At 35.3% G+C, this 11,149-nt stretch overlaps 2 protein-coding genes across 2 annotated transcripts; both read right to left on the bottom strand.

Annotated features, from left to right (window-relative positions):
• Nucleotides 1–71: 71 nt before the first annotated feature.
• LOC109074807 (leukocyte receptor cluster member 1 homolog) lies at nucleotides 72–2,526 on the bottom strand. The gene is made up of 4 exons (XM_042741266.1): nucleotides 2,046–2,526; nucleotides 1,586–1,777; nucleotides 1,174–1,475; nucleotides 72–799 (listed from the first exon to the last, which is right to left on the bottom strand). Exons 1-4 carry the CDS (start codon nucleotides 2,175–2,177, stop codon nucleotides 586–588), a joined length of 840 nt encoding a protein of 279 aa, XP_042597200.1. The 5' UTR covers nucleotides 2,178–2,526; the 3' UTR covers nucleotides 72–585.
• Nucleotides 2,527–3,103: 577 nt separating this feature from the next.
• On the bottom strand, nucleotides 3,104–10,924 carry LOC109074809 (transmembrane channel-like protein 7). The gene is made up of 16 exons (XM_019090828.2): nucleotides 10,736–10,924; nucleotides 9,751–9,925; nucleotides 9,449–9,591; nucleotides 9,076–9,240; nucleotides 8,356–8,441; nucleotides 7,426–7,571; nucleotides 7,200–7,347; nucleotides 6,105–6,263; nucleotides 5,734–5,888; nucleotides 5,295–5,421; nucleotides 4,798–4,895; nucleotides 4,536–4,719; nucleotides 4,316–4,446; nucleotides 4,023–4,178; nucleotides 3,751–3,829; nucleotides 3,104–3,426 (listed from the first exon to the last, which is right to left on the bottom strand). Exons 1-16 carry the CDS (start codon nucleotides 10,776–10,778, stop codon nucleotides 3,244–3,246), a joined length of 2,178 nt encoding a protein of 725 aa, XP_018946373.1. The 5' UTR covers nucleotides 10,779–10,924; the 3' UTR covers nucleotides 3,104–3,243.
• Between the last annotated feature and the right edge of the window lie 225 nt (nucleotides 10,925–11,149).

The raw sequence follows: 11,149 nt of genomic DNA, 5'->3' as shown, positions 1-11,149 counted from the left end.
GAAATTAAACCAGTGCAATTTAATAAAATATGTTCAAAGGATACTGGAAAGGATACTGCAAGAAGAAGATATCGGCAAATCTTCATTTAATAATAAGAACTTGTGTTTGAGCCTGCAATGTCCTATTCGGAATGATATATGATCTTACCTTTACCAATACCAGGCTAAAATGAAGTATTTAGACACGACAAGAACAAAACATTTTATGGACTCCAATATCACCAGCAAAGAAAAAATGTTCTTAGTCTCACAATAATGGCTTGTCCACATTGTAATACTGATACCTCTGAATGGTTCAGGAAAACAACTCTGATGCAGACCCTACAAATCATAAGATTACATTTTTACAACAACTTAATCACTCCTTTGCTGTGAGCACAAACAAAAAGGAGGTATTCTGGTTTGTCCATTTTTCCCCCCAAGTCATCTGACGCCAATAAAAGTGTTGCAGAGGCCAGATCGATGGCATTTAGGTAGCAATCAGTCATTTTAAATGGTCTTCACACTTTGCACATGGCTAATTTCTTGTCTGACCACAAAACAGTTCTGCAATTTCTAGACTTATTGAATCAATGCCTTTGTAAGCTAATAAAAGCCATACTGATCTCTGTCTCTCCTTTGCCTTTTCCGTGCCAATTCAGGAAAGTAGGCGCTGTTATATGGTCTGTCTCTATCCCCCATCACTCGCTCGTGCACTTTTTCTTTCCCGCCTCCGCTCCTCTGATCCAGTAAAGCCTGTGTCCTTTTCCTCTCCTCCGCTTCTCTTTGCAGCCGTTCAGCCCGTAACCTCTCAACTGAACTGTCATGAGAGGAAAAGAAATCATTTTAGGATGAAAAAGTTGGCAAATGGACTCAACAAACATGTTACTACTGCAGTGGGCATCTACTCATGCATGCATATGTGAACTTGTTTGCAAAGGAGTCTAATTTATGTAACACTTTTGCATTTGTTTGTAATTCTACACTGCATTACACAACAGAATAAAAAAATGGAAACTCTTTTAAGTTCTTTAAACATGACATCAGGAAGATATTTGAAAGCAAAAATGCACTAATTCTAAACGCATACATACTACTGTTTAAAGGGTTTGGATATAGTATGACTACATTGTTGTGTAGCCAGAGTCAAGATGCTTAATTGGTGTTGACAGAAATAGAAAATATATTTCACACCTCTCTCCACTCCTCTTCTCTCCTCTGTCTTTCTTCTCCTTCTTCTTATGCTTTTTCTCCTTCCTGTCCTTCACTGCCAGTGCTTTCTTCATTTCCTTAAGAGGATCCAAACTGTCTTTCAGCTTCCTGTCTTTCTTTTCTCTCTCCTCCTCAGTTATGGTTCTTGTCTTGTTTTTGCCTTTCTCTTTCTTGTCTCTATCGTCTTCTTTTTCTTTTCCACCTTTCAGGTACCAGGGAGTTGCTTCTGTTCCAGGAGCGGGACCTAGAGACACTAAAATACCAATAGCACGCTCCTGCTTCTCCTAAAATAAAATATCATAAAAACGACCATTTTAAACCATCTATATGCAGTATAAAAACTATAATGTCATCTCTTAATTTTGTAAGTAAGTGTGTGTCTTTTTTGCCACACCTTCTCTTCCTTCTTCTCTCTGAGGTATTCTGCATTTCCTTTCTTTTCGGACGAGTCCTCTAGAGGAAACAGATTTAAGTGTTCGATCTCTCGGGCCCCTCGGCTTGTCTCCGCCGTCTCTCCATCCTCTGTCCATTTTCCTGTCTGCTGAAGGGCTGCTTGAGCTTTCTTTCTCAAATACTCAGTTCGAGCCTGAGGAATTATGGGATAGATGAATAGATCAGAAACCAACATTCAGCTCAAAATTCAAGCCATAAGATAAAATTTAGATAGCATTTAAGCATGAATTATATTTAAGCAAACAAAGATTGACAATACACAATTTTTTTAATACATCACTTATACATTTTAAAGTAATTCTGTGAGGACAAATACTTCGAGGTCACTGAGTGCAGGAAGGGATGGGAATGTAGTAAATTAACCTAGAAACAGTGGAAGGATGCTGGGTTGCTATGGTTACCTCTTGCTCTGCGCGTTCCACTCGCCGCTGAATCTCGCGTTGCTCCTCTGCAGCTTGAGCCTCGTCGCGGCGCACGCGCGCAATGTTGTCCTTATTGCGCACATGCCAGCTCTTTTTGGGCAAAATGTTCATTATGTAATACTTAAGAGAACAGTGAAACAGACCAATGTAGTTTTAGTCTCGTAGCAAATTTGTCACACCACATACAAGGTCCAATATATAAGGCAACAGCTTCGTTTATGGCCCAAAACAAACAGACTCGTCAACAAACTAACTTGCGCAACGAAATTCAAACTCGCCGAATCCCTATGTAAATTATATCCGTTTCTTCCGTTCTGAATGTTCACAAAAACAAAAAAGAACAGCTTTCGAAAAAAATATACCGACTCAACTGAACAGAAAGAGAGCTTTGCAAACACCGGAAGTTGCCGTGGTGGCGTGATCACGTCACACGTAAAATGTTTGTGACGCAATGAATAGTCCTGCACTACATGTAGGCACTATTCATTGCGTCACATGAAGCCACATGAAGGCGCAGCTAAAACAAAGCCTCAGCCTTTTGTTTGCCAGGGAAACAATTTTCATATTTTATGTAATGCTTGAATATATCGTAACGCTTAGCAATTTATAATGATAGTGTATTTTAATTCTTCATATTTGAAAATGTCAAAAAAGCAGTTTTAATGGTCTTTTTTTCATGGTTAAAGACTTAAAGACAGTAATATTGTAACATTATTACAACTTAAAATAACAGTTTTCTATTTTAACATTTTAAAATGAAATATATTCCTATTACATCAAAGCTAAATTTTAGGCAGCCATTATTCCAGTCTTGAGTGTCAAAGGATCCTTCAAAAAAGCTTTCATCATTGTTAAAAATGGTTGTGCTTTTAAATAATTTCTTAGAAACAATGACACTTTTTTTCAGGATTCTGAAACAGAAATATTTTCTAACATTATAATTCACTTTTAATCAAATGAATGCATTCTTGCTAAATATATATATATATATATATATATATATATATATATATATATATATATATATATATATATATATATATATATATATATATATATATTTAGATACTTTTTTTTCTTCTTTTTTTGAATGGTAATGAAAATATCATTGGTTGTATTTCTGTAAATTAATCGAGTGCACAAATTTCAGAATTCCAATATAAACTGCACTGAAGTCTTAATATGGCCTTGGCTCTTCATCGGGCTCAAATGCATAATTGTAATGTTGATTCCACTGTGTTGCTGTGTGGTTTAAAGGCTTGGTCTCTCTCTGGGGCTGCTGTGGTTCACGTTGCTCCTTCTGCACTTTGGCATTCAGCTCTTCAATTTGTCTGACTAGGAACTGCTTGTCACGCTGTTCCTGTTACACCCAGATAAATATGGATTAAAGGATGGATTAATATGGATTAAAGGGTGGATTAATATTGGTTCCAATCAGAGGATTAATTGAAAAAAAAAAAGTCATAGTGTAGGTAGGTGATCACACCTCTTATTATAAATGTTATATTATTTTATCTTAGCATTTTTGTTATATTTATCTAATATTCAGACCACAAACTTTTTTTTGTGCTTAAAAAGTTATACAAAGAAAATGTATTGTAATTAAATCTAATTATATTATACAATTACACAATTTAAATATGCCTAACCATTCTAATCCATAGAATAATAATGAAGAACTTACCAGTTTACACTGAGATTTCAGCAATGTTACACTTTTCCCATGGACAGATGTTAAAGCGCTAACATAGCACAGGAGCACACTGTATATTAAAAATCAAAAATCAGTCCTAATCCTGCAGCAATAGATTACTTATGCAACATTATCTCTTAAGCAACCCTTTATAGGAATATCAATGTTTTTAAACAAACTACAGTTACAGAAGTATTGGATATGGAGTAAAATTTTACATGAAACCGTAAGAAATCCTGAATTGAAAGGCTGTTTATACTGACCAAGAGAAGATGAAGAGTGGTATGGAGAATTTCTGGGAGCCGATATAAAACAGGAATTCTTCACTTGTGTGGTTTAGCATTTTAACAGCTCCTGGTACAACGTCCCACATTGCTGAGTTCAAGCGGAAAGGCCCACAGCCATAAGATGGATGGATCCTACCAAAAAAAAAAAAAAGGAGAGATATGCAGAAATTCAACACTTGACAAACAGTATACATGATTATATACAAATATTCTTTCTCTGTCATTAAAATAATTGTGCTACAACATGAAGCGTTACAGGGCTCACTGACTTAGCCACACTGTAAAGAAGAACCACGCTGGACAACGCCCATCCAAAGAGCAGAACCAACAGGAAGAAGAAATTGGAGGTGGTGGATCTGAAGTTTCTTGTTGCCGGTTGACAATTCTGGAAGAGCGTTATCTGACACAAGCAAACAGAAACAAATGAGAAATTGAAATCAATTGTAAACTTAGATATGTGTGTGTCTAAGAAGAGCATGCTCATGGTACCTTTTTGCAGTAATAAAAGAGAATGAATTTGATGGTGTTGATGAATGGCAGCAATGGACAGAAAAGAGCTCCAGTCCAAACCACAGTTTGACTGTAAACTAAAGCAAGAACATTCGGGGCAACCAGAAACTCTTGCCGTCCCACCAACTGAGTCAGTTTACACGAGCAATGATCAACCACAATCCTGAAAAAGCCAATAAGTTACAGACTTACATTTTTGATATAAAAATTGATGCCCCAATTCATAAATGTGCAAACAGACCTGCGTGGGAATTCTACCAGGATTAGAGTAGCGATGGTAATCAGGAAGTCAAAAAGAGTTAGTTTATACATTTCCTGTCCAACACGTGTCTCCCAGCACTATGTAATTGTGAGAAAGAGATTCAAAGTAAAAAAAAAAAAAAAACAGACACAGAAAGAGGCAACATTTTGAGACTCTGTAGCCATTAAACAGCAAGAAATAAAACTTACGCTGAAAAGTTAAAAAGTTTGAGAAGAGTACGCTTTTTTCAAAGAAATTATTTATTTGTGCATTAGGATGCATTAATTAATCAAACATAACAGTAACGACATTTACATTGTTGCAAAATATGTCTATTTCTGTGCTTTTGAATGTCCTACTTGTTAAACTATCTTGAAAAATAAGTATTACATTTCCAGAGAAATATTAAGCAGCACTTTATGTGATCACAGGAATACATTTCATTTTAAAAATACATTAAAATAGAAACAGCTATTTTAAATTGTAAAAATATTTACCTTATATTGGTCGTAATAGTAATGACAGGGCTTGCAGTTTTCATTACTGATGTCTCCCTTACAGGTGATCTGCTCCCATAGAGTGTACAGCAAAACACCCAAACTCACCAAACGCAGGAATACCGCCCTGCGATAACCAACAGATAGAATGAGTCAAATTGAGCAAGCAGAAGAAGAGCCTCCAAAAGAATAATGATAAAAACCATATCAAAGAGAACAATGTATGAACAGACAATGTGTGAGTATTTAGAGAAAATGACGGTGCTTCATTTGAAATTATTCAATTTGAAAGCTATTTAATGAGGGTCACAAAAGAAACTGCAGGCTAAGAGCTCTCAATGATGCTCTAACCAAGGCTAAACAAGTACTGCTCTTCATCTATCTGCTCTATGTCCTCTTTGATATATTTATTCTGTGTGGGTGTGAGTATTGATCAAACCTCAACAGGGCCAGGATGACGGTGGTACTGGGAGAATACTTTTCCAGTAATGCAATCTTGTCGCACAGTAACGGCACCACAAAATTGCTCGCTGTTATGACCATGGAGGGTAAGTATTGCAATAGCAGCCCCATGAAGCCCGTTGGATTCATAGACTGACAGAAAGAGAGATTTTAATCAATTATGTATTGGAAAATAAAGCCAGACAGGGAGATCAGAATGTCAACAAAATGAATAAACAATGACTTTTGCTTTATTTTATAAATGTACTTGCATATAATCTTTAAACTTCCACTTAAATCAATCAAGAATTCAAATCATGAATCTGAATTCGCTGGCCCGAGGCATTAAGTGATATAACTTCAGCTAACCTGGCTGAACTGAGTTGCCTTTGCAATACCATAGAAAGTTGCACCGATGAGTATTAAGACTACTAGGTTAAGGAAAACACGGAGTGTGTAGAGAGAGACTGTTTGGCCCAAAGTCAGGGAGGCAGACTTTTTTTTAAGCCTTTCTTCTTCTAGATCCACCTAACAATGACAGACACAGTGGGAAAGAAAAAGAGAAGACACACAAGACAAAAATAATAAATAACAATATACTGCACTAGTAGTTCCCACTAAAGGAATACTGTAGTTCACCCGAAAACGAAAATGCTAGAAATTTACTCATATCACTTACTCATCAATGGATGCCATCAGACTGAGAGTCCAAACATCTGATAAAAACATCTCAATAATTTACAAGTAACCAGCATGACTCCAGTCCATCAATAAATGTATTGTGAGAAGAAAAGCTTTGTGTTTGTGAGAAACAAATGTTCTAACTTTAAACCATTGCTTCTGGCCAATATACCGGTCTATAATCCATAATAACACTTCCTCCAGTGAAAACGTCCAAGCCTTGTTATCCCTTCACATCAAAATCCACCAACATATTTGTTTAGAACTGTTTTGGACTGTATTCATTTGTAAATGATACTTGATCTGAGCATATTTCTCTCTTGATTCAGACAAGACTATTTTTTCACTAGAGAAAGCAATATTATGAATACTAGAGTCATAATTTAGCCGTAAGCAATAGTTTGATGTTAAAACTGCCTAAATAAAGGATTTTTTTTTTCTTTTTACAAACAGAAGTTTTCATTTCACAGGACGATAATTGATGGACTGGAGTCGTGTGGATTATTGTGATATTTTTATCAGCTGTTTGGACTTTCATTTTGACGGCACCCATTCACTGCTGAGGATCCACTGGTGAACATGTGATGCTAAATTTCTCCAAATCTATGCCGATGAAGAAACAAACTCATGTATATCGGACCGACTGGTGGTCAAACATTTAGCAAATTTTCATTTGTGAGTGAACTCTTCCTTTTATGATTTTGTTTCCCCAGTACAATAACTCACTGTATTTTCATATCAAATACCTGAAGACAATTTCAGACTTTTTTCCAATGCACAGACCTGTAATCGGTGGCGAAGATTGTTTTGTTTAAGTTTTGTTGCACGGTTTCCTTGGAGTCCATGATCCCATCCTGTAAACACCAGCATACTGTAACCCCCTACTGCTCCTCCACCCGTCACTACAACAAGACGAGCCGTGTCGCCCATTCTGTTGGCCAGAGATGTCAACGTAATACTTCAGCAATGTCCTTTCAATATGTTGGTAGAAAAACCTGACAAGACTCACCTAATAATCGTACAAATCAAGCAGAAGAGGAAGTAGAAGGCTGCCGTCAACAGATAGGCCAGAGGGATGTTGTAAGAGAAGCTATTACTCTCAATCACTGAATTATTATAATAGCCATAAAACAGGTATGAATACTCCATAAAACCCTAAAGAAAAAGATAATTGTGATGAGTGAAGACCATTAAGAAAATATTCACCACAAAAAATATGATTTCAGATAAGCTAATTAAACAAAGAAAATGTTCTATTTATTTTTGATTCAGTGATTCGTAAGTAAATTTAACATATGTCAGGCTCACAAACAAGCATAATAATATTAATTCCTTGCTTCACTTTAATTCTCATTCCATTTGTCATGTTGTTTCTCAATTATTTAAATTCAAAGTTTAAATGAAAACGTTGGTTTAAATTGAAAAGCTGCCATTTAAAAAAAGTATGACAGTGCTGTAGAAGTTATTAAATTCATATAATTACACTACTGTACAAAAAAAGTATACTTTTATTCAGCAACAATCCATTAAACTAATGGAAAAACTGAAGTGATAGTAAAGACCACAAAAATATAACAGCACAACTGTGTTCAATTAATAATTAGATTTGGTTCTTAAGCATCAAATCAGCATTGATATGAATTAGAATGATTCCTAAAGGATCATGTGACACTGAAGACTGGAGTAGAGCCTGCTGAATATTCAGCTTTGCCGTCACTGGAATAAAATTACATAAAAAAAATCTGAATAGAAAATATATTTTAAATTGTAATGATATTTCACAATATTACCATTTTATTGTATTTTGATGAAATAAATACAGTATTGGTGAGCATAATGAACCTCTGTTAAACTCATTAAAAAATCTTGCCATCCCCAAACAGGAGCATATCAGCCTATGTATTCAGAAATATCAAAAAATCTGAATGTGTGCCCATACCGTTCCTGAAACCAGGTCCAGAAAGTATGTGTAAAATACCGGAAGGACACCAGGTTTTGGATCATACTGCAAGCATATCTCCTCATCTGGTTGGTTGATATATATATATATATATAGATAGATAGATAGATAGATAGATAGATAGATAGATAGATTGATAGATTTTTAAAATGTAATAATATTTACTTTACTATTTGTATGCATATTGTGTGAATATAGTATTTCAACAAAGAGGGTTAATTCCTAATAGTGTTTTTCCCTGAATCCCATCATATTAGGAGTAAAGGGCTAGGAAAATTAGGGAGAATCCCAGCAATCCTATTATTAGGATTGCTGCAGGAAACAAGCTTGCATTAGGTAATAAAAACATATCAGAACAGGGAAGAAAAGACCCAATTTAGTCAGTTAAACACAACAGCCAACCCGTTTATAAAGTAATATGGTTTTCTTTGAAAGGATTAGTTATTATAATGAATTATTAACCGAATAAACACTTGCTTATAAACATGACATCATTTTTATTTTTTTTATCTAATATACCTTTGTGAAGTTAAACTGTGAAAGAACTAGCACTAAACATGTCAGACTGGTCTTGTTGCTTTTATGAATACTATTATGATGTTATCTGATAAGCAGTTAGAATGTTCTCATTAGACGCAAATTAGACAATCGAGCAGGAAAGGTTTGCGTTGTGTTGTACCAGAGAGATTGTGTTCCTACCGGTTAGATTGACTGTGGGAGCAATGGTGGAGTTTAAGTTCATGGAGCGAAACACAATGCTGGGAATGAGGACAAATGCTGCGATTAACAAGGAGGACAGGAAGTTGAGAATCACAAGAAATCTCAGGAATAAGAAGTAGGATTGGACTCCTCCACCAAAGTGACCTGCAAAAAAAAAAAAAAAAAACAAGTGGATGAAGTTTATTTTTAATGATCCTGTGTCTTCCATCTCCACTAGACTTATATTTGGTCTCTTTCTTGGTGTCTTTTCTCAGAAGACCAGTTGATTTACCTATCATTTAAGGTGGAAAAACACATGTGCAAGTGAGCGTAGAATTTCTCATTACTGGTCATTAATTCATATTTTCATCACCTCCTATCCTTTGGATTCCCCTCTTCCACAGAACAAAATAGCTGAGAATGTATTTGACAACCTCACAGAACCGGCGGAATGTCTGTGATTGTTTGATGTTCCAAGAGCTAGAAACAACTGGAACTCTCATCTGCTGCACCTGCCTGGAAGAAGACAGTGAAAACAAGCAAAACATTTGGGAGCTGAAGTAAGAACAGAAAGAACTGTTTTTCTTCAATCCAAATGTTACCCTAAATATTGGTAATGTAAAAATTTAAAAGTTGACCCTGGTAAATTTTTGTAAAAAGATAATGCGTGTATACCATACTGCTTTCTTCAGACCCATGTGCAGCGGCAGCTCACGGAGATTTCGAGGTTCGTTGGAGTCTTCAGCATCTTCAGCTGGGGAGGCCCAATCAAACTGATTCGCATTTGTGTCTTGGGCTGGAACTGTTCGCAACCTCAGTGAATGCTGGGAACCGTGAGGACTAGGGTAGTCTGTACATGTTCAGAGATGTATTTTAAAGCAATCACAATTACAAATGTTGATATATTAAAATTATACATGGCAAGGAAGGGATAATACTGACACTTAACTGTACTAGCAGACATTACAGTCAAGTACATAATGGTTGTGGTAAAAAACTTGGACTGAGAACAAAATGGAGCAGCATTTCCCCATCAGCTCTTAAAATATTCTATGCACTACATTTCTATACATAGCCATGACCTATATATGCACATCCCTGCCAGTTCTCTAATACCATAGACTTCACACTGAACATGGGTGAAACTATGTACAGATATCATTTCTGTTAGATTTACACTATTCAGTATAATAAATGTCACAAGACCATACAGAACTGTATTAGATCCGTATTATATAGAAAGAGAACAATGATTGTATTGTCAATTACTGTATTTTTTAAATAGTATTAATTTACAACATGTGTGTGTAAAAATATGTATGGCGTTTTTCAATTTTATTTGATTTATTAACTGAATATTTTTTTTTATACATTTTATAAAATTGTATTTCTTTAGAAGTAAAAAGTTTGAATCACCTTATAATTTATGGGAAAGGCATTTTTTAGAATTTATTTACATTATATTCAAAAGGTTTAGTTATTACTTCACTGTAGTGTTACTGTTAGTACATTTTACTTACAGCATTATATACAGGATGGTATGTCAAAATATTAAAAGTGTATATATGCAGACAGACATTTAAAGCTCTATCTCATACTTGGGACTAATTGTGAGCTAACCTTACACATGTATGTTACACACATATACACACTGTCGTACCTGGAGGTGGATGGACTTGATTGTTGAATTCTCTCAGCTCCATCAGAAAACAGGTACTATTAACATGGATTCCACATAAAACAAACTAAAAGACAAACAGCACAATCCAGAAATAGCAGCTGTCAGTAGTGCATAGCTATAGATTGACAAATTCCCACCAACAAAGAACAACACAGGTGTGTCAGGACTCTGTCATCTGGACTTTGAGTCTCATGGAAATTAACTTTGGAAACACTTCCTTGTACTTATTACCAGCTGATCACTAGCTGCATGCTAGGCAGACTAATTGTGTCTTGTCAGTTGCAACATATTGAGAGATGCAATTACAATTTTTCTCTGTGGACTCACAACAGATTTACTAAATTAGTTGTAACTGTTTAAATAATGACTAATAATTGAAGAATTAAGTTTATT

This window comes from Cyprinus carpio, chromosome B16 (assembly GCF_018340385.1).
Source record: "Cyprinus carpio isolate SPL01 chromosome B16, ASM1834038v1, whole genome shotgun sequence".
Lineage (NCBI taxonomy): Eukaryota > Metazoa > Chordata > Actinopteri > Cypriniformes > Cyprinidae > Cyprinus > Cyprinus carpio.
The sequence above is the reverse complement of the archived record's forward strand: the minus strand, read 5'-3'. Positions and strand labels throughout refer to the sequence as shown.